General features: G+C 40.1%; 3 protein-coding genes and 1 long non-coding RNA gene across 6 annotated transcripts; 3 read left to right on the top strand and 1 right to left on the bottom strand.

Annotated features, from left to right (window-relative positions):
* Positions 1-1,319: 1,319 nt before the first annotated feature.
* Positions 1,320-4,390, top strand: LOC116620113. Its single transcript, XR_004297016.2, has 2 exons — positions 1,320-2,111; positions 3,572-4,390. It is a non-coding gene; the product is annotated as an uncharacterized LOC116620113 (long non-coding RNA).
* LOC5515899 (delta(7)-sterol 5(6)-desaturase erg32) lies at positions 4,283-10,995 on the bottom strand. Its single transcript, XM_001636016.3, has 5 exons — positions 10,574-10,995; positions 8,598-8,841; positions 7,689-8,038; positions 6,558-6,702; positions 4,283-6,185 (listed from the first exon to the last, which is right to left on the bottom strand). The coding sequence occupies exons 1-5, from the start codon at positions 10,725-10,727 to the stop codon at positions 6,020-6,022; spliced, it is 1,059 nt and encodes a 352-aa protein (XP_001636066.2). The 5' UTR covers positions 10,728-10,995; the 3' UTR covers positions 4,283-6,019.
* Positions 10,996-11,239: 244 nt separating this feature from the next.
* LOC5515900 lies at positions 11,240-17,631 on the top strand. Of its 2 annotated transcripts, XM_032385680.2 has the most exons (7): positions 11,266-11,394; positions 12,079-12,209; positions 13,610-13,777; positions 14,960-15,257; positions 15,817-16,034; positions 16,586-16,761; positions 17,326-17,631. In XM_032385680.2, the coding sequence occupies exons 1-7, from the start codon at positions 11,288-11,290 to the stop codon at positions 17,587-17,589; spliced, it is 1,362 nt and encodes a 453-aa protein (XP_032241571.2). In that variant the 5' UTR covers positions 11,266-11,287; the 3' UTR covers positions 17,590-17,631. The 2 variants fall into 2 exon arrangements, with proteins under 2 accessions (XP_001636002.2, XP_032241571.2); XM_001635952.3 differs by lacking the exon at positions 12,079-12,209 and having other exon boundaries at positions 11,240-11,394.
* A 187-nt stretch (positions 17,632-17,818) lies between these two features.
* LOC5515953 (ataxin-2-like protein) lies at positions 17,819-25,978 on the top strand. Of its 2 annotated transcripts, none has more exons than XM_048734249.1 (8): positions 17,819-17,956; positions 18,673-18,822; positions 19,917-20,037; positions 21,051-21,210; positions 22,223-22,293; positions 22,669-22,725; positions 22,968-23,062; positions 25,706-25,978. In XM_048734249.1, exons 2-8 carry the CDS (start codon positions 18,707-18,709, stop codon positions 25,794-25,796), a joined length of 711 nt encoding a protein of 236 aa, XP_048590206.1. In that variant the 5' UTR covers positions 17,819-17,956; positions 18,673-18,706; the 3' UTR covers positions 25,797-25,978. The 2 variants fall into 2 exon arrangements, with proteins under 2 accessions (XP_048590206.1, XP_048590207.1); XM_048734250.1 differs by lacking the exon at positions 17,819-17,956 and adding an exon at positions 18,186-18,229.
* The last annotated feature ends 1,827 nt before the right edge of the window (positions 25,979-27,805 follow it).

The following is a 27,805-nucleotide window of genomic DNA, read 5'->3' as shown; positions in this document are numbered from 1 at the left end:
TAAGGGGGGGGGGGATCAAATCGATTGTCATTTTTTCCACATACCGGTCTTCCTTTGGTTTTTAACTCTAGGTCTCAAGCATTGAAGAGGCGCATGACAACTGGGGTCCATGTGGATAGGACCAGTGCAGTTCTGTAAGGGAGGGGACTCAAATCATTCGCCGAAAATTGGTTTAAAAAGTGTTCCCCTGTAGTCGGGTACCATATTAATTGATTAAAGCACTTTGGAGACTGTAAAATTATATTAGAAATTGGTCGCAATTATCATTAAACTAGACCCTGCGCGCAGGGTTGACTGGGATACCTGAGATCTGCAACTTGTTTGTGTGACATGTATGACAAAGACTTTAGTGCCTACTTTGGATATAAAAAAAATATATATATAATCTTGTTTTTTATTGTAAATGCCATATCACAACACTGATTGGGGCGAGAAAGGTAAGAGCATCATCTCTTCAGGTGTGGGGTGGACTCAAGGTGTGCTCCATGAAAGTAGACAGGGCTGATTGTGCTATCTTCAAATACTATCCCCATCAGAGTTAGCATAAAATAAGATTAAGGAAAGCTGAGAATGTGTTTTAAAATTGTTATTTCTTAAACATTTCTTTGGTTCACTGCCCTCAATGTGCTATCACTTAGGGGTAAATTTATTTTAACACCCAAAGTAAGTCCTATTGTATTAATAATTTTATTGAAATGTATTATTTTATTTATGTAAGTTACAAGTAAACAACAAAGATTATTTATTTTGAAAGGAGCTATAGAATATCCAGACTTGATTGAAATTTATAGAGCATAAACATATTTTCAATATCAACAACACTAAAAAAATATTACAAATCTCTAGATTTTTTTTAAATTGTTCCATAAAAATAAAATGACATTCAATGAGGGATAAAGGTATTTCAGGGAAATAATAAAACTAAGCTTATCTAAAGGAAGCGCAAAAAAACCAAAATAATTTTCATAGATTTAAGTACATATTTTACACTTAAATGACTTACAACACCTATGCTGTACTTTATTAAAATCGACATGGTTAAAATTATGACATTAAATGAGAGAGTTCAAGATATTTTATAGTAAGAAAATAAAATTCATCTTAGGGTAGCCGGTCAAGTGTCCAATGTAAAGTAGATTCATCGACAAAGCGATTTGTAGGAGAAGATTTCCATCAATTGTTACAAACTACTTCCACTTCAAAATAGATTAAGCAATCAAGGTAAATACCTCGAGTCCATTCATGAGTGTCCAGAGCACATTTAATTACGTCTTGAAGTAAGCTGTATGAGTCTAAAACAGTCAGCACTTTGAGCCGCGTGTCTCGCACTCGAGTCGCAAATGTAAACACGAGTAAATACAGCGAAATCAATCCAAGCTGAGATGATTTTCCAAAATAACTTGGTAGAATTTGAGGCTATGGTTAAATATGCAGTTATTAAATCGCGAATCGGGCCTTCAACTGCACAAATAACATGGATCTGGGAGCTGGAATCTCAAATTCAAGATGGCGGCCATGACACAGTTTTAAATTATGCAAAAGTTTTTGGTAACTAAGCGTTGCGATGACGTAGGACAGTAGGCTAGATACTTCGTGTAAGAAAAAGGCTTCAGTAAGGTCGCAATCAATACACTAAAACAAGCGAAGTATTGACTATGGCGCAAAGGCTCTTGGGGTATTGCGAAACATTGCAGATTTCCCGGGACCACGAAAAAAAAACCAGTTGCAATTTATAACTGGGCTACCACAGGTATCCCAGTAAAAATCTGGCTCCTAGTCCATTAAATGATTACGCATTGAACAAAGTAATATGATTGCGTATAAAAAGATATCTCCTAGTCTAGATTATAATAATGTAATAGTATCTATCAGTGATGGTCGTCTCACTGAAATGCAATATGACAGTACTTTATTTTTCAAGAATTGAACCCGTTACGGCAGGTACATTTGACACGCCAATGATCTAGTTCTGAAAACGCGCAGGACGAACCTAAACACGCTACGGACAAATTGAAATTTCTTTTTTTTTCCTAATATATTCCAAACGCGTATGATATTAGCTTCAGATAGGCGTCAGTCAGGGTTAAGAACACAGACGCACATCAAGTTACGTAAGTTGTACATAGTTTTATTGAGCTATTCAGGGAAGTGTGAGGGTTTGTTTACGGGGATTTAGAAAACCAGATGATTTTTACGATGGAATTCCGGTGGAATTATCCAAAGAAGTAGGAATTTAATTACCTGTTCGCAGGGAAATGAGAAGTAATTATAGAGTTTTCGTTGATTGCAGTGCCTTCGGGAATATAAAGGCAAAAATTCTGTCGCGCATGTCTAATATTATTGTCATCATTATTCCACTGCTCGTGTGAAACTTTTCCCTAAAAAAGTTAAACTCTTGCGCGAAATCTCGTTTATATTATAACTATTAATGAGGAGTGTGTTTTTTTCGCGTAAGTTGCAGATTTTTCACAAAAAGGCGCGAGAATAAACGTAAATTTCCGCGAAGTTTGATGAACGTGTGCTGAATTTTTGGTCTTTCCCTTCACTTGTTCACTTTCTTTTAACCTAGCATGAATCATTAATAAAAATAGAAAAAAAAAACAAGTATTCCTATATTCATCGCTTTGTTCCTCTTTGCTTGTCACGGGGTGAGCTGATGAGAGCTGTCGCGTGTTATGTCTCTTCAACTTCCTCACGGGAAAACAAACATTTTAATTCCATCCTCACAGAAAACAAATATTTTCATGTCATTTTTTTGTTTTCTCTTACGATATGCTATCAGCTGTTAGAATACACCAAAAACTTTTTGGTATCTTCAGCGATTTTATGACAATAAACTCAAGCAAAAGGATTGGGATAGAAATGTGCTTTAATGATAAATATGTAGCCAAGAGTAATGCTTCGCTTTTTAAATATGCGAAAAGCATTACAAAAATAAGCGTGGGCTAAAACTTATTTCCACGAAAAACTATCCCACGCGTTGCATAAACAGAGACGGGGAGCAGGCATTACCTGATAACTCTCTTCTTTAAATGGACTATGTGAACACATAAAGCTAGTTATTAGAAGTTAATACTTCAGCAAAATGTTTTTTTGCACTCATTTAATTTTCGTGCATCTCATTGTTTCGACTCCTTTTTTCTCCTTCCTTTGAAAATCACGAAAGAAATGTCACGCAAAAATAAAGTTTTATAAGGGATTGAGATGCTTTTTCATTTATTTTTTTTTCCTCCTCCGCAGGCATCTTGAGTTTTTTTTTTCGTTTTTTTTCGGTATTTTTATAAATTGGGAATCCTGTGGCGAGTCCAACCGCAACCAGAAGCTGTAAGAGGAGGGAGGACTAAAGAAATTCCCTTTTTTTTTGCTGTAACCCAGGCCCCACTCTTTCTTGAACACAACACAGGAAGTCCGATATCGAAAAAGAGCCTTTTTCCCAAATCAGTCGAGACGCCCGCGGAGTAGGCTAGCTATTTCTAATATTTGCAACAGTTTTTATGTCTGTCCATTCTGTTTGAAGCCTTAGACCACGTTCCCGCAACAAGTCCTTTCAGTGTCGATTTTCTCTCCTCAGAAACGAAGCTAGCACCCACCCCCTAACACGATGTCGCTAGGTGACGCCATCTGCAGTTTGTTCTGGAGTCTCGTTTGGCTGGTGATCTTGATCATTGTCGCTCTACCAGTGGGCTTCATCGCCGCTATCCTCTTCGTTTTCATCTCTCCGCTCAGCGCGTGTTGTGATTGCTTGAAGTCCCTTACGGATTTTCTCATGAAGGGGGTGAACTTTCCTTACAACGCGGCCTGCAATGTGTGCAGTGGAAAGAGAGGGTGCTAGAGAAATAATATTGATAACTACTACTGTTCATCGAGCTGGGCAACTAATCATCATAAAATTAAAATACCTAGTATAACAGCACCACGACAAAGTTAAAGGAAAGATGGCCAATCCACGCGAGAATCACAATGTGTTTGAAACGAACTGAATATGTAGAAACATTTAGTGGTGGCACTATAAACATGCCGGGAGGGGGGAGACATAGCAAACTCTTCCCACTAGAATGTTAACTTTATTTCTGAGTACCTTTTTCTACACACATAAAATTAACAGTCTTCTTAAATACCAAGGGGTCGACAGGGTCGAGGGGTCCAGACCCCTCGGACACGCGCCTAATACCATACCATCACACTAAGCTGTAAACTCCATTTCTGGGTGTCCAATTTTGGAAATAAACATTTCCTTGAGATCTCGCAACACATTTAACAAGAAAAAAACAAATAAAAGGGATACGACGTAAAATTTTTATTACACATTGACTTAGATTCATATTTAACATTGATGTACCATGAGAAAACAAGACTAAAACCATAATAAAATCAAACTTTTCTCCTCCTATAATAATGACAAAGTCTAATATCAACATATCTTCATAGATAATCGATAGCTTTTTATTTAAAATACAATAAAACAGAACAAATTAAATTAAATAAACACAATAAAACTCTCCACAAACGGACCCTTTCATAATCATACGGCTTTTCATCAAGTAAGGGTTAAATACCGAGGACGGAGGCAGTTTGCTGTGTAACAGCCTGAGGGCGCAGCCGAGGTATTTAACTGGCTTATTACATGATTTATACCTAGTAAATAACAATTTAAGGATAAAAAGTGGAAAAGAGACAAAACTCAATAAAAGTTTACTTTTTTGGGAAAAATCAAACAAGGTTCAGGTTATTATTGACCTGCAAGAAAACCCAGGAGAGTTGGTGGTTGATTGCACAAATTTGAAAAGCGCATTAGATCAATACCGTACACAATCAATATTAACATTTAGACAGAGCGGGGCTGCTCCATGGACGGAATCAATTCCCAAAGGTTGAGTTGAATTGCAAAATTTTCGTAGCTCGAGTTTCAGTGTGAGCACGCTGCAAGAATGGAGCTCACTGACAGCGAAAAAAAAGCGACTTATTTTTATTACGCCAAATATCTTTTTTCAAGAACTGTCGAGGACATTGAACAAGCGGAACGAGTGAGTAGACGCCTCAAATAGCCACACCATAGCCTAACCTTGCTGGTGGAATAATTTTCAGAAATTGCACATATAATTTTGGTTGAACTTATTGTTGAATTTCGAGGGTTACAAAAGCAAATTTTGCTTCCATGAAAATTAAAACGACGCACTGTTAATATTCAATCGTTCTTGTTATCACATTGTAAATCTGCGGCCAGAAAGTGGTGTTTTTGCTCATTTCTACTCAAGGTGTAATATGATGGCGCTTCATATTCACGGTTGATATCTAGCTTTTAACCTACTCCTCCTCATTAGTATTCTAGTTATTAACCTCATTGATTTTAATGAGTTTTAATAAACCCCACTTTTTTCCCTGCTGATACATCAAGCCCTCCCCCCCGTTCTTTAAGATTGTAAATTATTCATAGGTATTTTAGTGAAATAAATGACTTGCAAGAACAATGGAAAAGGTGTTAATCATGTAATAAACACCTTAAAAAAACCATTCTCCTATAACAAATGCGGCATTCCCACACTTACATAAGTGGCCAGCTCTCCTTAGTAGACACGGCTACAAACGAGTGAGATGACTGTATAGTAAGAAATGAATGAGTTCTTATGATCCAACCCTTTACGGCTCTCTATTTTTAACCAGCAAAATATGAACCTCTTGAAGACCTGCTTGAATTTGGGCAAGGAACAAGGGCATAGCTACAGAAGGGCATGGAACAAGGGGTTAATATCCCTCCACTTACTCCATGGTTCAAGGACATATGTAGGGGAGTGGCAACTTGCAAAGAGAGACAAGGTTAAGGTGTCTGAGTGTGCATTTGCGAAACATTTAAGGAAAAGTGTTGGCAATCATAATTTGCAGAACATAGTTTAGACCCATGCCAAGTCTGGCGACGCCTGCAGTTTTTCAGATTATTTCTTAAAATGACCTAGCAAATGTTTGTGATTATTTAAATAATTATAGTATTTTTCAGTAGAATTTCTAACAAAATCTCATTTTCCTAGTACCCACGCTTTTCTTTGGCTAGTCTTTCTTTCTCTTCATGGCTCAAGTCTCGACCTTTACCACCAAAAACATCCTCTGAATAATACCGGTCTGTCTTGCGGATAGTGTTGTGGAACTTGTCGAAAATCAGAGAGTTGAAGCCAAAATTTACATGAAAATATCTGAAATGACAAAAAATACACAAGTATTGCTTATCAGATGTGTGTGAGACAAGAAGGCTTTGTGTGGATGATCTATGTCCTAATTAGAATTCCACAAAGTCAGGCTAGTTAGTTGAGGATCTAGGGATTTCTTTTTTCGTCAGCAAAAGTCTTGTGCAGTAGATACCTTTGGGAGTGTCTGCAAAAAATGCTAGATGTCCAAGTATGGGCGGTCTCTCACCCCCCTCCCTTCCCCCTTTGCCACGGCCAGGGTCAACAAGTTATCTTTTAGTAATACTCACATTCGGACAGTTCCACAATGACCCAGTTATCTAACTACTGGTTGTATGATTAAAATAATTGCTAAATAATTATGAAAAGTTATTTTCTTACTTGTGATGGTCATCATGGAACAGTGTAGGAGGTTGCCATGGCCACAGGGCAGGGCGATTAATCCCAGAGTGGTCTTTCATCCCATAGTAATAGAGGTAGAGCAAGATGCCGACAAATACACCAGCGTTGATAGGGACAACAAAGGCTACAAAGCACAAACAAAATATTTCAGTCATTATGAAAGGTTACAGCACAACCAGCAAAACAATAAACACCAAATATGTATGGAATGTTTGTTCCAGCTAATCAATGGCAAGATATTCAAACAGTCAACTAGAAACATGCCTCAACAAGTCTCAGTGTCTGAATTCTCACGTCTGATTTGTCAGAAGACAATCTGACTCATCAGAAAAAAATAAACATTCCACACATATCTTACGTGTTCACAGTGTTACTGGTTGCGCCGTTTCTTCTATGTTTATAATCTAATGTAATTTCACAGTGTGTATTGAAATAACCATTTGAGTTCTGGCTAATGCAAATGCTTATGCTTCAAAGATTTTGAATGATGGAGGCTAGAAGATAATGTAGCTGCAAGAATTTGCCAGCAAAAGTACACAGAATACTGAAAAGCACAGTAACAGGGCTGCAGTCTTTTTTTAGAATTATTTTTTACGCAAGTTTTCAACTTTTAATTCTAACAGATTCTTATAGGTTCTTGTATAGGATCCTGTATTTAATGATATAAAGGAAAATCATAAAACAGATAACAAGGAAATGAGATATTTGAACAGTACTACATGTGGTCACTGGGTTTGTTACTCCTTTTAAGCAACATATTCAAGTAATGAAATAATTGCATCAAGGTCATGCTTACACTTTGGAGAAGAGATGTCTCAATATTGTAACATAAATGTCATTTTTCATACAGAAGAATAGGTCATCATTACAAAATTGAGATAATTATTATGCAGGGCTTTCATTAACTTTCAGAGTGGGCAGTGGATATTGATAAGTAGGGGGTGGAAGTTATTTTATCTTTTTAGTTCAAGACTTTTTTCTTAAAAAAAAGTAGCTGGCGCTCGGTGGAAAATAGCCGGCGCTTTGGCTGGCCACTGGGGCCTATTGAAACCCCTGTTATGTATCATAAAATCCAAGTTCCACTGTATTAATAAAACACCTTCAACTAACCAGGAATAACGATGAAGAATTGGAACACCAGGAACTCCACAGGGTGCATAGCGGTAGCACTGAAGGCTGTCGGGGCTTTGTATCGGTGGTGCCATTTGTGGAAATTCTTATAGAAAAAGGGCCAGTGGAGCATACGGTGGTAGTAGTACGCGGCCGCATCTTGGTAAAAGAACAACAAAGGTATGGACATGATAAAGTATGTCCAGCCAAACTCTGCCGGGTCGTAGTAGACCGTGGTGTGGCCTCCATTAGAGACGTAGCATGAGAGAATGCCAAAGATCCCCGCTCCCAGCATCATGTTTGAAGTGCCAAGAATGACCTCATGAAGTTCATCCTCCCGTGACAGAAACCTGAGATATTGAAAGGGAAGGGAAATATATAGCATAGTCTAAGCTTGTCAATGAAGCCATTCAATAGCGAAGTTCCACACACTAATGGTTTTAACCTTATGAAGTCAATGCTTGAATTCAAGACACTTTGAAGTGTATGTGGCTCGTCTCTCAAAGTTTACTCTACATTAACCTTTATAGGAAAATGAAATCACAATTGACATGTTGGAGATGATTGTTTTGGGGTTTGTTAATTTCAATTTCCTATCAACATTGGTATCCCAAAATCTGAAAAAAAAACTGTACTATAGTACCTAGTTTCAGCTCTAAGGGTGTCGTTCAAGGCCTTTCAGGGTATTAAGAGCATCAAGTACCCTAATAAAACCGTATGTGTTTAAAATAAATACATATAATAAACAGAGAAGTGTTACCCAAAAAATGATGTTGTCTGAGCAATTTTGCACACTTTGAACACAATCTAAACACTTCACCCTATAATTTCCTTATGTTCTTCTGTGTCCTCTTTTATTAGGCCACACACGTAGGTGTGATTCATATAAATCTTGGGATTTCACCTAACCTGTTGGGTTGGCATTTCCACTTTTCAGGCTCCGCCCTCTGACGAATGTAGTATAACCACTGCATCAATCCTCCAAGGATGAAATAGATGACGGTTGAGCTGGCAATGTTGATGAGTATAAACCAATGGACATCCTTCAACCCAACAGATTCCAGGAAACTCGGCTCCTCTTGTACCGAGATGCTGGATGGTACTTTAATACCGAGCTGTTTCAGGGCGAATACCAATAGCAGGGTCCATTCGCCTATGAGCACAAAGGCAACATGTCAGCATTACTATCAGTGAGAGAGTTAAATTGAGATAGGCAACATGTCAGCATTACTATCAGTGAGAGAGTTAAATTGAGATAGGCAACATGTCAGCATTACTATCAGTGAGAGAATTAAATTGAGATAGGCAACATGTCAGCATTACCATCAGTGAGAGAGTGAAATTGAGATAGGCAACATGTCAGCATTACCATCAGTGAGGGAGATAAATTGAGATAGGCAACATGTCAGCATTACCATCAGTGAGGGAGATAAATTGAGATAGGCAACATGTCAGCATTACCATCAGTGAGAGAGTTAAATTGAGATAGGCAACATGTCAGCATTACCATCAGTGAGGGAGATAAATTGAGATAGGCAACATGTCAGCATTACTATCAGTGAGAGAGTTAAATTGAGATAGGCAACATGTCAGCATTACTATCAGTGAGAGAGTTAAATTGAGATAGGCAACATGTCAGCATTACTATCAGTGAGAGAGTTAAATTGAGATAGGCAACATGTCAGCATTACTATCAGTGAGAGAGTTAAATTGAGATAGGCAAAATGTCAGCATTACTATCAGTGAGAGAGTTAAATTGAGATAGGCAACATGTCAGCATTACTATCAGTGAGAGAGTTAAATTGAGATGTTTTTTTTGCAGGATGGATTAGATTTCACAATGACTCGAGTGGATTTAGTTTGCAGTTTGCTGCTAAAATTAATACCTTATTTCATAGCTTAGCAAAGCAACAGAAATTCAAATATCTGCATTATCATTAAAAGCATTTTGCAAGACAGTTCTCCTTCAGTGGTGGCAGGCGGGGAGGGTTGGGGGGCACTTGGTTATATTTTCACATGAACACAAGGTTTATAATGAATTGAGTGTTTCATATATAAATAGACTGCATGATAAAAAGATGATATTCTACAACTGCATATCATCTCATAGCCGAAGCAGGCCTTGGATGATTGGGGGGGCATGATACAGAAACATTAAGAAAACAATGGGGGGGGGTAAGCCACGCCCCTACTGGTCATTTTCTTTTATTTATTTTGTTAAATATTGGGGGCCATGAGCCCCAAGTACCCCGCCCCTTGCTACGGCCATGTATCTCCAGTGTATCATTAGACTTCAAGTATTTATTTTTAGTGGTACTTCATGTCAAACACGGTTACCTCTCATCCTCGGAACAACCATCCCTTCAACTCTTTTTGTTCAAATTTGTTTGTATAGTCGCATAGATTTTACGCAAAAGAAAAGTCTTTAGATCTCATCCTTAGGCAAATGTACCTCTCATTCTCATACAGAGAATTTGAAAGCTTGTGTTGGTCAGAGTTTAAATGGCTAGCCCATGATAACCCCTTGGTGTTTTCAACTTTATCATGGTCTGATGCAGTTTTAAGATGGTCAGATAACCACTGCTGGTACAAAGGTTACACTCAACTACAGGTCACTCAAAATGTACAACTTGCCAGATAAGGAGAGATGTACTTGTACGTTACAAACACTGAGTACAAACACTAAAAAAGATAGGAGCTAGACACAGAATTCAGGGCCACATCCAAACTTATTTGCATTTCCATTGTATTTATTGCGTCGTTCGATAGAAATCAAGATTTGGTCATCATGGTGTCCCATTGACCCTGTATTATGTAGTCGCTCCAAGATAGGTGATATTGTCGTTCACCTCTGCATTTACTTAGATTGAGGATCTGTTTCTTACCTCTAAGAGCGCTGCCTAATATCATGGTGACAATGCCAGCGACAACAATTCCAACAGTGCCAGGCATATAACGCCAAAACACACCGAACTTCCCAACTAAAGCCTGCGAAACTCGCTCGGAGCTCGGCATGACTTCAAACGCCTTCAAGAACATTGCGACAGCAAAGAGAAGAAACTGGTCCTACCTCCCTCTGCGATCTCCTTCTGATCAAAGCTCAAACGACGGCTCGTCAACTCGCCAAAAACTATCGTACTTTTAGCATGAGATAGTTCTATAAAGGCGAAGTGAACTGGTCTTTGAGTTTAAGCCTCGACCATTAACGATCGTAGAGAAAATAACGCAATTTTGAGTTAAAATATCGAAAGCACAGACATTCAAGTCAAATGAAACAAAATATTCCCGGAGAGCAAAAGATGCATTGCGCGTGCGCAGTACTAGAATGAATAAAGTATGGGCTGGTAGGGTAGGAGGTGCAAACAATTATTCTATTTTTTTTTCTTGATTAATATTGAATTTAAAAAAAAAATATGTAAAAGAACATAAAGATAGCTTTTTTAATGTTGCGTTTCAAGAAATTTTCCATGGTAATTTAATTCTGGGAAGATATATTTTCAAAAACATAACAATACTAAAAAAAATTGCTATTATAACCCCACCCCCGAAGGACTTTTTCGTCACCACAAAATGGCGGTCGATGTCAGTGCGTTCGTCAAATGGTTCGTGACTTTTCGAAACCCTCAAGAAATATGGAGGGAAGAGCCGACTTTCCTTATGTGCGAGATAGTATTTCTGTTAATTGCTGCAATGACTTTCCGACATGGTGAGTAGAGATGTGTGTGAATGTCCTCGTACTTACACAAAGACCTTTTTGGCGCGTATGGCTTTGAAATTTAGGCATTGTATCCATACCGGTCAACTCTCCCGCATTAGGCGGGAGTCTCAAGATTTTGGATATCTTCTCCCGCTATCCCGATTTTTATCACTTCCGAAAAATTATTCTATAGAAAATCGACATTTAAAACAATAATTTCCTTACGTAGCGCAATTTATCACCCTTAAGTAGGATCTATAAGTGGAATTGTGCGCAAAGGCTTTCTATACAGCCAACTCCTGCGATGGTATACCCAACCCTCTCCCCAAAATTAATATACGGCACCCCTCCCCCCCAAAAAAAATATTCTCAAGCCTTAAGATTTTTGTAATCTCCTACGCACCACTCTTAGGTACCACGCTTCCCAAGGCCCCACGAGCACCTGCTCTACAGAGCGGCAAAATAAATTAGCCATTGTCTTTACATGGCCAATCAAGATCGAGCGGTTGTTTGCGAAAAACTAATCAAAACCCATGTTAGAATGCCGCACTTGTTCCCGTTAAAACAAAACCGTTAAAAGTTTTTCTATTTCTTCCTTGCAAATGTTACAATAGGAATGTCCCAGAAATAAATTTAAATGGCAGAAACTCCAAAGAAAATTGTCAAGGCAGACTATGAATGCTTCATTTGCAGTTTAACAACAGTGTCTGCTGGTAAAGTAAATGTTATTGGGAAAAGCTCTCTTGATCTAGTCGCACTGATAGAATGTTTGACGGAAGAGGATCCCAGTGTTTACGGAAAGGAAAATTCCAGTCTCTTTATTTGTAAGTGCTACAAGAGACTTGCAATACTAGAAAGAGCATTGAAACATGTTTAGAGTGTAAAACATGAGATAAATCAACTGTTCACAGCAACTAAGGGAAAGTTCATTATCCCAAGGGTGGGCGTGAGGATGCTGTGGGGGGGCCTCGAGAAATTTCCGAGGTCTAAAGGGGGGCATCGAAAGTGTTTGGATTTTAAAAGGGGGGTCACTGATTCCTTTGGGTGTTGTCTCTACTATATAATTTCACTAAGTGTCAAATCAGACTTCTTGGTTTAATTAACTTGTCTCGGTTTAAGGGCAGTTATTTGGCATGCACAATTAAGGACCACGTTTTATAATGCAAACCTGTATACCCTATATACATTTTTTTCATATATAATATTATATAATATAATATATATAATATTATAAAGTACTTATGTTCCATATCTAAAATATAAACAAAACGTTTTCATGCTATAAGTGCTCTTCATTCTCCGTCATCAAAATCAACGCTCATATCTGATTCACTGTCTTCCTCACTCTCTTTCTTTTCTCTTTTCTTGTGCTGCGCTTTTCTTGCAAGGAGAAGATCGAAAAGCCTTTTGCTTCTTTTATGTCATCTATAGCATCAACCATTATCAGGTTGCAACCTGGAGTTAGTTGCATCTTTGAGAAATTGAGTGCCTTCACTTTTTCTGAACTAAGACAATTCCTTCCCCTTCCATTTTCAATCCAGCTTGCAGCTAATCTCTTGATTGCATTCCTTTGAAATTGTTATTGCCATTCGATCCTTTGCTCCTTCTTTCTACGGTTTTTGGGAGGGGCACCGGAAATGGGGGAAGTGTAAAGGGGGGCATGGAAAATTTAGTTCATCCTGAAGGGGGGGGGGGGGGTCAACTAATTTTATTCCTTACTTTTATCAAAATCCTCACACCGCCCCTCGGGATAATGAATGAACTTTCCCTAAGCGATGAGTGAAATGCCTGAGACCCGCTGAAAGCTCCATTGTGGATCCAAAGCCCGTCGCTAAATCTCTCAAGTTCGTGTTGGCAGAAAATTTATCAAGTACTGTTTTCAATGTTTCAACTACTTTTACTTCTTCAATTGGCCATGCAGCCTTCTATGGGAGTTCTTTTACCTGATTGTTACCTCGGTGTAGTGGCATGCTGCTAATCCAACCAGCTAGCGAACCTGTTAGTCAGCTTTTAGGTTAGCCAAGGTCAACTTTCCAGGATTTGGAAGTTGAAAGCTGATTGGCTAATTCGTTTTGCCTTTCTGTGGAGCAAGCGCTCATGGGGCCTGGGAAAGCGTGGTCCCTAAAAGCGGCGCATAGGAGGCTAAAATTTCCAGAGGTTGGCAGGTATGTGTATTGCCTTTGCTTGTAGTAAAAGTAATTGTCTTTCTTTATCCTTTTTTCAGCATTAAGAAATGGAAAGACTTACATCCTTCTCTGGATAACACTCTCCCTCCATGGGCTGACCACTGAATGTGTCTCATATTTTGTGCCTGATGTGGACAATTTTTGGCACGCACAATCCATGGTGATGCTTGTAGAGAAAAGACTGCCTTTGCACATAGTCTTATTTTGTAAGTACTCTCCTAACACAAGCCTGTAGATATAAGCTCAGGGGCGGATATAGGGGGTGGATTGGGTGGCTATCCACCCCCCTTTTTAAGTAAAAAAAAAGAGTCACTTTGTTTGAAGAAAATAAATGTGGGTTGAGAGGAACTATCCATTTTCCTTCGCTTGCCTGACTTTGCTGACGTGACAAATCCAATTCAGCATGAAGTATTGTAAGATCTATGTAGTAACCTACCAAGAACCACTGGATCAGTTATAAGCTGTCTATCCAGCCATTATCCACCCCACATTTTTAAATCCTGGGTCTTTCCCTGAAGCTATGCTTTTCTTCCCCTGCTAGCAGAGGCCTCTTTTCTCTGTATTTCGCTGGGCTGGGGTTCGCGAGGAAAAGATACCTCTGCCATGGGTCGCAAGTTCGTTTGATCAAACCGCCGTCCACGATCGTGGACGAGATCCAAAGCGCATGCTCCGTTCATTAATTACTGGCCACTATTTGAGCCAACAATGACTAGCGCATGCATGAAACGTATATCCGCTGCGGGATAATAAGCCCGCATTCGAAACGGCGTCCTCCGTAGAAATATCACGCGACGAATTATAAAAGAAGCCATTCAATGCCTTATCTTCATTCAGAATTTTCTCTCTTTTGACTAGCGAGTCAATCTTCCGTTTACAGGTTTTGCATATTCTTCTGGGAATAGCTCATCTAAGTTTACCAAAAAGTTTTGTAACATTTTCTTCGAATCCAACTGTGCGATATTTACATTGAAGAAACTCGCCTGTCCAGATGTCTTGAAATTAATCCCACAAACAAGACAAAACTCGTCTTTGCTGCGTTTGTTGTTCAATCTTTTTAGTGACGTTTTAGGTGATTGAAATTGAACAGTTGTTTTCTTTTTTCGAAGAGGAGAACTAACCGGAGTTTGATTCATGATTTTCGACTAAACCCATGCAAAGCATATTAGCATATTGACAGCTTTCGCGCGATGGTACGGGTTTTGGCACGTCGGTCGCTTATTAACGCTCACGCATGCGCAACAGAAACAGTTTCGACCCATGGCAGAGGTATCTTTTCCTCGCGAACTCCAGCCCAGCGAAATACAGAGAAAAGAGGCCTCTGCTAGCAGGGAATGCTTTTCTCTATCTGTATCTGTATTGTTGACAGTCAATAATACATGCTATTCCAGATCCTGGTGTCATGTACACTGTTGCATTGTCAGTGGCCAAGCTCCGCCTTCCTCTCTCTGCCGAACCCTTTGCAGTTGGTCTAGCTGATGTCATCTTTGACTTCCCGTTTGACATTATGGGGATCAAACTCCTCTGGTGGTCGTGGCATGACACTGACCCTAACCTCTTTGATCGTCACTACTGGGTACCATGGACCAGCTATATTTTCCATATGACATTTGCGTCCAGCTTTACATTTATTTTCCATGGCATGCGCTGGGCCCTGATTGGTGTGGATAAATTCCAGCCATCAAAAAGGTATTCTTAACAGCATTTTTACCTCAATTATCTTGACTTTTATGAGACTTTGAAATCTCTTAAAACAGGACACTCAATATTGATTACATTATGAAACATTTTTTTATTTATATATGATAGATGATTATTTGCTAGAATTCTTGAGAGTAAAACTGGCACTTAAGTCGCATAAGTCCCTTTTAAAGACCTGATGAAACCTCCATTAAACAACCTCCATTAATGGACACCTCTATAGAGTGTTTGAGTAAGTACGCAGCTGCTTTGTCTCCTATTATCTTTGTTCTACAAAGGAGTTCTTTTGTCTCTATTCTTCTTGTTCTTTGTGTCGAGGTGCGGATATTGTTCATTGGCCCAATAAAGCTGCAGCTTGTAAGAGCTGCGTACTGACCCCCATACCCGAGTGTTCACTTTCTTTGGTCCCCAAGTGTCTGTTTTTTGAGGTTCTGCTTTGGTTACTTCTTTTTAAAGTCCCCTCTATAGTAAAAGAGAGATATGAATGGGTATTACTTAGTTGTAGCATGGTTGATGCAAGGTCTACACATTCATTGCCTCATTTCAGTTGGTTCAAGGAACTGACCTGTGTTCTTGTGGCGGGCGTGTTCTCCATGCCACTGGGTGTGGTTCAGTTTATAGTGTTCTACCACATACCACATGACATGTATGGCATTCACACAGAGGTGCTTGTACTACTGATGTGTCTTGTCTATGGGGTATTCCTCTGGCGGGCCGATCGCAATCCCAGGATTCATAGCAGACCTGATGAAATCAATCCAAAAGGTATCATAGTATTGCCAGATGTGTGGTCGCACAGCTTAATATGAAAGTTTTTACTTGCCAGGGCCCGGTTTCTAGAAAGCAGGTTAGTGCTTATCCACTGATAAATATGGTTATTGAGGCATTTGATTGGATAACAACCTTATTTAACTCTGGGTTAGCATTAACCTGCTTTCTTGGAACCCGGCCCAGGCAGTTTTAGTTTCTATACTGCTGTATACCACCGTTTGATATCAAATTGTCTGTGATTAATAATTGCATGGAGCTGCTTAGATTCGGTCTATGTAACAGATCATGCAAAAAGGGTCTGGATTGATAATAATGCAATTCTTATTTTGTATCATTTTCCCATCATTTCCGGGGCTTCAGAGATTCCAGAGTGAAACATAATAAGATTTCAGAGTGAAACATGTCAAGCTCGTTATTTTTTAATTTCAGGCTCTTTTTGCATAACTCTGTGTCCCAGGTGTTCCTCTCACCTCAGGCATGATGTTACAAGGCAATAAAATCACATTATTTTAATTATTTTAATTCCTTGCTATGTTGTACCACAGATTCACCCAAGACAAGAAGCAGGTTTGATGAGATTAGCTTCAATGTCCTAATACACTTCCTATTCTATGTCTTCTTGGTGGGGTTTGCCCATCCTGAGAATGTGAGAGCCACTGGGCTTCACCAGCGCATTGGAAACTGTTCACATGTAACTGCCGTCCACACCCCTTTAGGCCAGGTAAATATATACGCTGACTATACGCTGACCAGCACCCGCCCACTGCGACCAGTCCGTAGATCCAACTTGCTTGACAATGTTGATTATAGTCTGCTAGCCAGTTCTCCGGAGTTTTGGGATAGACCGAGCATGCTATGTTGATTTGTTTTGCTTTGAATATTCAAATCTCTCATCATTTTTTTTAAATGCAAAATGTCCTTGTATTATTTGATGTTTTAAAATAGAACTGAGCTGTTTTGGTAAACGGATTGATTGAAATTCACCATGATTCAAGCAGATTAAATTCACAACTGATGAACATCCCATTTGGGGTTTAAGAGCCTACGAAAAAGCTTTGTCCTAGCTTTTGTGGAAATTCGCCTATAGTCCTTTCATTTACACTAAAGATGATGCCAACGTGGGACAAATTTGCACAGTACAAACTTTGATAGTAAAGATTCAACTATCAATTTGGAAAAAGACCAAAACCAGAAAACTGGAGTACAGCATTATCTCTACTCTACCAGCTATTATGGACAGGCACATTGAGCAGTGAAATCTGATCTCTTACTTGAACCATCTCAGGTCCTCCAAAAGAAAACCTTCTTATGTCCAAGAGACTATGATGAGGGGTACTTTGACTGGCACTGTACCCCTTCCGGCCACGCCCCACCCGATGGGACCAACTGGTACACCCTGTGTGGCACAGGGTACCCAAACCACGCCGAATATATATTGGTGGTGACGTCGTTTTGTATGTTGGGATTAGCGTTCTATTATCAACTCCTGTGGCGCTCTGCTATGGATGTGTTGCCAAGGAAAGACAAGGGAAAGATGAAAAGCAACTAGATTGTCATCATACCTATTATGAATAAAACGTGATTTTTATAATCAACTATCGAAACTAATTAACGCGTGCTTTCAATTATGAATAAAATGAAAAGCCTCATCCATCCAATGACAGCTGGGATATCATCGTACAGTACATGTCAGCGAACCCATGCGCATGGGCTTGCATTTTATTTTTGTCGCTCGCGCAGTGCTCGGTTTTTAGGGCGCGTATACCATTGATTGTCATGGTAACGGCGCGCGCTGTTACCCAATCAACTCGCGTCACAAAACAATCAACCGTCATTTACGATAGAGCAGGGATCTACCATCACGGTATGGTCAAAGATGTGGGCTGGAGAGTGTTTTACTAGGGGCGCTGTATGAGGTAATTTAAGTCGCAGTCAAATAATCGGATAATTATTTTATTTCCTAGAAATTCTTTTATTTCCTAGAAAATCTTTTAACATGGACATATAGGAAAGGAAAGACTCATAACTTCGCATATCCTCTTCGTTCTCGAATATGCTGTTTTGTTCGTTGAGGGTTTGATAAAATCGTCTTTGTAAGCTCATAATGCTAATTAACTCATTAGGTAGGATTCGTTACGTTATACATTACTCAAGGCCGATTAACACGCGATTTGTCGGGACGATTTTGGGTACGTACGTTCGGTGTCAGCCCGACTTCTAAAAATCTCGCTCGATTCAACAATTTTTCATGTCGTACCCGATGTTTCCTCGCAAATCACAACTTTTGAATGTCTTGCGCGACAAATCGGTACATGTGAATGCGCCTTAAAAATCTGACGCTTTCTTGACAACATTTTGTGTCAACACCTGTCTTTTTAGGATCAAAGTAAGGGCCCGGAAAATCTTAACTTAAAAATGCAGTATCCAACGGATAAATATCGGTTTGATTAACCATTTCCAGTTGGTAGCGGACGCTTCAAGAACCATATAGCAACAACTTTACGCCTGCGAACATTTCAAATAAACTTGTGAACTCGCCTCGTAAGATTTTTTCAAGGATTTTAAAAAGGTCTGAACAAATGAGGTAAATGATATTGTGCATTCTAATTATCTAATTTTGCATGCATGGCAGATTTGATCGCTAGCTGACCGAGCGTAGCCTGGGCATGACTTGTAGCGGTGACTCGTATGGCTTCCAGAGGATCCTGGTGATCCTGGTCACCCTGTGGTTTCTCGGACTTTTCATACTCGCGGTATTGGCTGCCTTTTTCTTACACATCTGGTAAGTCATCCATAAAGAATAGTTCATAAATCTGGGGGTCTGGTGGAGTGTCCCCCCTCCCCCCTCCGTCAGGCCTCGCCTACCCAAACACTACTTAATAATAAAAATAATAAGGCAAAAAGTACATGCACAAACTCCTGCGCAACGATCTATTGGAACAATTGTGTGGGGTACCTTGATGGGATTCATATAAAAACAAATACTTAGCATGTAAGGCCTTTTGTAAGATGACAAATCCAGGTCCTTGTTTTTAAACAAGGACCTGCGGTATAAAAGGCGCGCGCCTGGTCCAAGTCGCCATTCCCACAAGACTTTGCCGAGAGCAGAGCTCCATAAAAAGAAGAAAAAGAGATATGATCAAGTTCGAAATAATGTCTTAAACATCAATGGTGCAAGACAACTATATTTTCAATATTCTCTGGCGACTAGACAGGTAAGAATAGAAAATGGAGCGATTTTGAAGCAAATAAGTTTTCAGGTTTCGTTATTTTCACGCGCGCGCTGAAGAATTAAATCGAATTAAATTTTCAATCACAATTTTTGTCGTTTTTGCCGTAGAAAACTGCTCCCAAGAATCTCTCCGTTATTGCCTTGTGTATACAGAACATTATTTTCAACTTCGAAATTATCAAAGTTAATCTACGGCTCTGCTTTTTCGATATTTACGGAGCTCTGCACTTGACGTGGACTAGCGAGAATACCGCAGGTATTTAAGTGTTTTACCAATACCCTGCGGAGCATGCTGAGATTGGGTCATGGAAAAATGTACCTTAGCATTGTATGATGATGAATCCAGGTTGCGCCCTGTGTTTCTAAGTGTTTACCTTAACCCAATACCCTGCTGAGCTGGCATGCTGATTTCTTAATGAAACACACCCGAGTATAACTTTGTCTCGTAAAATCCTTGCAGGGATAGCCAGAAAACTAAGTACAACCAGGTCTCATACTTCGGTTATAAAAATAACGCATATTTATAACGTCACGCAGCACAGAAAAAGGCGTCTAAACTAAGGTCTTACAGTAAGCATACAAAAAAGTTTCTTTGGTATTTTATTTCAAAATATTGCTTAAAAAATGTTATACTTCATATACAGGGTAAACCACAAGGAAACAATCTTGGAGGACATAAAGAAATTACAGAGTGCTTTGGGAAACAGTGGCGACGAAAAAATAACGGGAGAGGAGAGCAAAAAAGAGGAACAGGGGGAGGAAAAGGTGATGATGATAATGAACATGGTGGTGATGGTGATGATGATGATGATGCTGTTAATGATGGTGATGGTGATAGGCGATGATGATGGTGGTTGTGTTGTGGGTGAACTAGATCAAAGTGCATGCGGGAGGTCACAATACGAACGGCTGGTTGCTGGTTCACAGTAGCGTTTATTGTAAGGACAAGCTCTTAAGCGAGCAGGGAGGTATTCAAGCTTGTTCTAGGAGGTAACGATCAGACGATTCTCAGAAGGCGAGGCTGATAGAAGGGAATCCTTACTAGGCCTCTTCCTTGACTAGGGATTGTCTTCACGAAGCCAACAGAACTTACTCGATAGCCTCCGCAGCAAGCTGTCGTTATTACAAGTCCAATATGTTTTACAGTGAACTCCTATTTATACTGACTAATTAATAATTCGGTACTAACTGGTTTGACTGCTCTTAAGAAGGTAATGCGAGAATTGCAAATGAATGTTGATCTAAGGGAACAGAACAATTTCACAATTGAGGATAACTATAGTAAGAATCCGTCGATGTTAGAATAAGAAATAAATTGACTAGAAATAATTATTATATAAAATACAACAGAATAATGAGGCTGAGGGATACGTTTGGCTTGTTCGAAATGTCTGCAAAGTAAATGTTTATCTAAGGTAAACGCTAAACTGGTTTTGGCATAGGTCACACTGCGCATGACCTGTATGACTAGAAGGTGCATACTTAGTATTCAGAATGAAAAGTGAAAAGGTGATAAAAGGTCAATATTGAGATCCGGTGAGCAAACTAGGATTTCTAGAATATTTATTTATGAGAATGTTGTAGAATAGTCCCACAACAGTTGTGATGATGGTTGTGATGATGGTTGTGATGATGGTGATGATGGTTGTGATGATGGTTGTGATGATGGTTGTGATGATGATGGTGACGATGATGTATTACTTGTAGGGATTATATTCCGTTAGTGGTCGTTATGTTTATTGGAAATATAATCCTTTTTGATAACATTGGTTTACCAGACTCCTGAAAAGACAACAGATTCGGCTTCTGACAACATACATCAACAACCCGGGAAGGAAACAAAACAAGAGCAGAGTTCTCGCGCAAGGCGTAGAGCAAGACGGAAGCGCCTCCGGGAATCCACTCGGGCTGTCGATTCAAGGAACCACGAAGATGAAGGTAGTTGTGTTACTTCCCTTCTTTCCCCTTTTGCTTATACTGCGATATTCAATATTCTGCAAATTTTTAACAAGAATTTGACAGATGGGAGAGGACCTCCAACAGCATGATCCTCGGTTTGAGAGACTTGAAACAACTGATAACGGATGATCGAATTTTGAACTGAAAGGGAAAAAATGTTTAACCCATTGACTCCTGGCTATTTTTGAGCTTGATTTACAAAAACAGACGAATAACAGATGCATCCCCCCTTTTTTTGAGTTTTATGCTGCCCGTCAAAGTCAAACACCGATTTTCCTGTCAGCGGTATCCTAGCTTTCCAACAGTGCTTTGCGGTCCCATCTCTAATCGCTCGTCGCTGTGCTAATGTCAGAACAAGTTGATGGTTGCTTGTATTTTTATCAAAAATAAACACAGCTATGAGAATATCGGAAGAGTGCCTGAGACATCCTAAAGTCTATTGGGGCATAATTGAATGCTGTACTTATGGATATTTGCAAGCAAATGTAGATTCATCTTTTTTTCTTGTTTGGCCTTGCCTGGGTGAGAAAAAAATTTTCTAACGAATCACCACAGCTCTCCTAAATGCGGCCTTTTCTGAAACCAAATTGATTCCAAAATTGTTTACACTGCTATTCTAGGACTGTATGGCCTGGAATTGATTTGTTTGGCTTTGGGGTAAAAATATTTATAAAAAACCATCTGACTTTGGGGAAAGGAGTGTTGACTGGCCCTCCCCTCGTGCATCTTTCCTCGGATCTCCCAGAATGCTTCGTAATGCGTAATGGCATGCAAGACGGTTTCACACCAGGTTTCAGAAGCCTTCCCTTGAATGAAACTGTTTTAGATCAAATTGTTTAAAGCTATCAATGTGTAAGAGTATCAATAGTTAACGAATGATTATACATGATAATTTATAAACTACCATTGATAAATTTTATCATTAATTATATGACGCTGTGCAATGACAGTATAAAGCCTTTATCTCATCCCATCTTTCCCTTCCTTTCAGACTCGTTTCCCACTGACCGAGAACTAATCAGCGCCAAGAAAATCCCATTTATCAAGCCAAGAAAGCTAGAGGTGTGTATTAGAACGTTTTTTCTTGCTGCAGTTACATAAAATCTTATTTATTCCCACATTTAAAAAATACTAGGTCTGACCTGAAAGGACGTGTTTAAAAGGCAGTGTTGCATCAAGGCAGGGGGGGAGGGTTGAAGGCGGCTATTTACTTCCAGCCTTGGTTGTATATATTATAACCCCGCCTTTGGGTCGATGCCCCCCCTTTTGGGAAATCCTGGATCCGTACCCGGGATGTTATCATTTTTATAGATTGTGTAAAAGTGTTTTCGTTCGCTCGGTTAAACGTTTCGCAAAAATCCACGTAAACACTTGTCTTGTCCTACGGGACTAAACTCTTATGATACCTTTGGTTGAAGCATTCAAAATATGTTTCAGAAATGGAGTCCGTCGCTGGAGGAAATGAAAGCATTCGTACCATGGACAAAAGATAATGTGAGTACTCAGTATTCGTACCATGGACAAAAGATAATGTGAGTACTCAGTATTCGTACCATGGACAAAAGATAATGTGAGTACTCAGTATTCGTACCATGGACAAAAGATAATGTGAGTACTCAGTATTCGTACCATGGACAAAAGATAATGTGAGTACTCAGTATTTGTACCATGTACAAAAGATAATGTGATACAACCTCTTCGTATCATGAATAACGCGGTTCTGCTTCTTTTATCAGGACCCTGAGGGTTTCGACCCCCAAGAGATGTTTGAGATCAATGAGAAGAACTTTGGCGTCAAGTCTTCATTCGACCCGAACATGTCTCAGTACACGTAAGTATCACATGGGGTCAGAACATGTCTCAATGCACTCACGTATCACATGGGGTCAGAACATTGTATCACATGGGGTCAGAACATTGTATCACACGGGGCCTCAGAACATTTTATCACGTGGGGTCAGAACATGTCTCAATGCACTCACGTATTACACGGGGTCAGAACATTGTATCACATGGGGTCAAAACATGTCTCAATGCACTCACGTATCACATGGGGTCAGAACATTTTATCACGTTGGGTCGCTCCATGTCTCAATACACGTGATTATCACGTGGGGTATGTACATGCCCCAATAAACGTGATTATCACGTGGGGTCGGTACATGTCTCAATACACGTGAGTATCACGTGGGGTCGCTACAGTACATGTCTCAATACACGTGAGTATCACGTGGGGTCGCTACATGTCTCAATACACGCGAGCATCACGTGGGGTCGCTCTCTTCGTCGCTGCTTGTGTAACAAACGACAGAGACGAGATGTGGGGACGGTACCGGGTTTACTTGGTCGTTGTTACAAACGCTACTTTACACAAGTAACTTTTAAGATAATCACGAGAAGATTACATGATGTTTACGAGATGAATACAAGATCACCTGGGGTATCGTACCGCATCCCTTTTGTATGCTCTCTAATGACCGCAAGCTCAAACAAGAGACCTTCACTGACACCCCAAAAACGTTTAGTTTTGTTTGGATAAAGGTTCTCAGCCAATGGGTGTTCGAAGGACGACATTCCAACGCAGGCATGCCAGTGGGTTACCACTGCACTTGCTTCCTTAATACCAATTCTGGCTATACCAGAATTTCACTAGACCTAGACGATACCTAGAGTTATCTGCTCCCAAAGTCAGAACTAACTTTCTACCGGTGGTTGATGAATACGGAACGGGCAAAGGCGCTCGATTTACAATTCACGAATATCTTGAAACCAATATGGACCCGCCTACCATTTGGGGAGGGGCCATTTCATAGATCCGACATGTCAATTACGCGCGCACGAGTAGCCAATCAGGAAAGAGATGGTGCAATAACAGCCATGTGGCCCACAAATGTCACACAAAAAGTCGGCAATCGACGGCGATAAAGATTGGTTTGAGATAATTTTTGCGAATCCGGACAAGCAAATAAGCATTTTCCGGTCAGCGTAGAAGTATGGACTAGCCCTGTTTTCTTTAACCGGCCACTTTTAGTGTAGAGTTGGGATTCAAATTGCAGAAAAACGCGTAAAATATACGAAGAAACAAAAAACAAAAAGCAAACAAACCACTTACAAGAGCAATGTAAGTCCTGCCATTACACTTGTGTTATTATCCTAGGTTACCTCAATCACTTATAAGAATGAGACTGTCGTTTGTATTTTTGCTGTAAGTAAGTAAATCTTGACGTTTGCAGATAAAACTTTTTCTTAGAAGTCAGACGTAAACAGCGAATTCGGCTTACTCTTCCATTTTCACCGCACTTAAATCACTGCAAGTTGACAAGAATAGCTTCGAAAACACATAGTACCTACCGAAGAGAGCACCGCTTTATCTAATCATTTCCAAGTTTTCGTATTTTGAGCTATATTCGTGCCGTTTCCATTCAACAACCAAACTCGTAGTCATCTTTTTCTATGCTTCTCTACAAGATTTTCACCAAGCTTGGACAACAAGACAAGTTTCCACCATGTTAGGTAAGAAAAACGTCTGTATTTTAGATAAATCCGAGCAGGACTCACTGACCTCATCCGACATGTTGTACAATTTTGTGGGACATTTGGGTTGCACTCCGCTGGCTTCTATTTGCTGCTTTCTGATTGGATATTCGTTCGCGCGTCGGATTTATGAATTCCCGTTGACTCATAATGCCTAGTGCACACTAGCAACATAACGACATGGGCGCGCGCACTATGTTTAGCCCGACATAACGATATGGACATCATGACATAAAAGAAAAAGCATGTTTTTTTCTCTTATGTCGTTATGTCTATGTCGTTATGTCGAAGATAAGAGTGCGGGCGCCCATGTCGTTATGCCGATATGTCGCTAGTGTGCACTAGGCCTAACTAAACAAAACGCATCATTAACTCCCGGTATAATTTGGCGGTAAATTGACTAAAATGCAAAAGGGTCGCTTGGCAAGTACTAACGCAAGTAGTAGCCCATCCCGACTCCAAGCAATAATTTCCCGCGTGGCAAGTAGTAGCGCATCCCGACTCCAAGCAATAATTTCCCGCGTGGCAAGTAGTAGCGCATCCCGACTCCAAGCAATAATTTCCCGCGTGGCAAGTAGTAGCGCATCCCGACTCCAAGCAATAATTTCCCGCGTGGCAAGTAGTAGCGCATCCCGACTCCAAGCAATAATTTCCCGCGTGGCAAGTACTAGCGCATCCCGACTCCAAGCAATAATTTCCCGCGTGGCAAGTACTAGCGCATCCCGACTCCAAGCAATAATTTCCCGCGTTGCAAGTACTAGCGCATCTCGACTCCAAGCAATAATTTCCCGCGTGGCGAGTAGTAGCGCATCCCGACTCCAAGCAATAATTTCCCGCGTGGCAAGTGTAGCGTAGCTCCGAAACCCTGCGATATTTTCCCGCGTGGCAATTGTCTTTGGAATCTCGGCCGAATAACGCGACCTGTTTTCTCTCTTTGCAGTTGTCCGCTGAAGTATAAAAGAGTTCGCTTGCCTGATCCCTCCAGGCGCCAGGTGACCTCGTCTTTTTCCAAGAAAACGTCCAGAAAATAAACCCGCAATACAAGACTAGCCCGCGCCTTACATAAAAATTCATGAATGAAAATGTCTCTTTCACTTGCATTTTCTAACAAGCAGCATTGTTTATTTAAATCTACTCATTTAATCCGTACCCATTATTCCGTACTCATTTATTCCGTACTTAAATAAATAAACAAGAGGCTGAAATTTAAAAAGCCGTATCGAGGATGCTCTGCTCCGTTTCATTCGTATCGATGGCTTCGTTCGTGTACCCTACTGGCGCTTTCTTGCAAGTCTTCACTTCGCTACTTTCCGTAGCGTCGTTTGTATTTCGTAACTGTCTTGCAAGCCCACTTTTCCCTTCGTCATTTTCCTTTACTTCGTTCTTGTGCCCTGTAACTGTCCCTCTGCTACAAGTGTTTATCCCTTCCCTATTTTCCATGGCTTCGTTTGTGTTCTCTGCATGCCGCTGATTCATTTCATCCATTTCGTTCATTTCACCCATAATCGTCTGGCTCGTTGTGTTGCAAGACCGTGTCCTTTCTGATCGCCGTTTTTTGTTCCACAAAAGAGAACGTAAGGCATGTCGAAAATCGTCCAGAAACACAAAATACATAATTGGACCAAGCACACAGTTCACATGGAATATGAGTAAGAAAAGATAAACTGCCACCTCACTAGGGTTATAATCCAAAGTTTTTTTGAACAAAAACTCGACATGGTAAATCGATAGAAATATGTATAGCGGCGTAACACAGGTAGTATAGGCGAGCAAGGAACCAAGGACCATGCGGACGGCAGAGCGGAACTTCTTGACACGCCTTTTTTGTTGTGCTGCGGGGAGATCGATGGCCGCCTGGGAGTGGACCAGTCTTCGTATAATCACCAGGTTTATCACCACGATGGCTATTACTAAGGTAAAATACAAGCCATTTGAGACCAGAAATATAATCGAAATATCCATTTCTTGGAGACAGACACAGTCAAACGACCCATCAATTTGCTCAGCGTCACATTTCGCAAGAAAAATCGTGTGTAACCCAAAGGATAGAGCCCAAGACATTGCGATCAACAAAGCAATGCTCCGGCGCGATAATGTGTTCAATTGCACAACAGATGACACCGCTTTCAGCCGCTCCAGTGATATGATTAACAAAGTTATTAGAGAGACCCAGGTCACTGAATTTAGCAAGACAACATAGGCTTTGCAGAGCGCTGAGCTAACAAAGTCTAGTCCAAACCATCTAGATGACGGCGATATGATGCTATTTATAGAATACGTTGGTTCCAGTAACAGCGACGACATATCGGCTACCGCCATGTTAACGATAAAAACTATCGTGTTTTTCTTCGGGACTTTCTTGAACACGACAAGGAGGATAACGGTCAGATTTAGCGCAATACCAAGCACTATGACGGCGACAAATCCCCCGACTTGCGCCTTCTCGCTCGCTGATAGTCCCCTTGCAGTAGTGCCATTGGATAGCTCGAATGTCCAATTCAGACGTCCTTCCATGGACATGGCTACTGTCGAAAGGTGGGTTTCTCAAAATATCGCGCAGTTTTAATACTTAGTGTCGAACGGGAGTACGAAATTTACTCAACGACTTGGGAGGCTTAATGTGAATGTTATTGAATAAAACACGCATCAATATATGCATGCAAAATGACTTTTTTTCTGATTGGCTAAAGAAGTAGAAATTGAAAACAGATAACAGAAAGGGGCATTTTATTGTCCCATTATTCGGGCATACTTTTAATTTGATGGTCAGTGGAAATCTTCTTTCTGGCGAGCACTTATTAATAATTTTTGGGGCCACTTTTGAACGAAATCAATAAGAGATTGACAAATCATCTTCAATTTCGACTAAGTGATTATTCTTAATTACACAAAAAATATTCAAGTTGCACAAATATTGATTAAAACTCATGATCTTTAAATGTTTTGAAAATCACAATATTTGGCTTTTTTAAATCAAGTAGAATCAATTGGATAGCGCTCGATTCCATATAACTGTTAAAACTGTTGTTTCCTTGTTTCC

The sequence above is a fragment of the Nematostella vectensis genome, chromosome 11, assembly GCF_932526225.1.
Source record: "Nematostella vectensis chromosome 11, jaNemVect1.1, whole genome shotgun sequence".
In the NCBI taxonomy this organism is placed as follows: Eukaryota; Metazoa; Cnidaria; class Anthozoa; order Actiniaria; family Edwardsiidae; genus Nematostella; species Nematostella vectensis.
The sequence above is the reverse complement of the archived record's forward strand: the minus strand, read 5'-3'. Positions and strand labels throughout refer to the sequence as shown.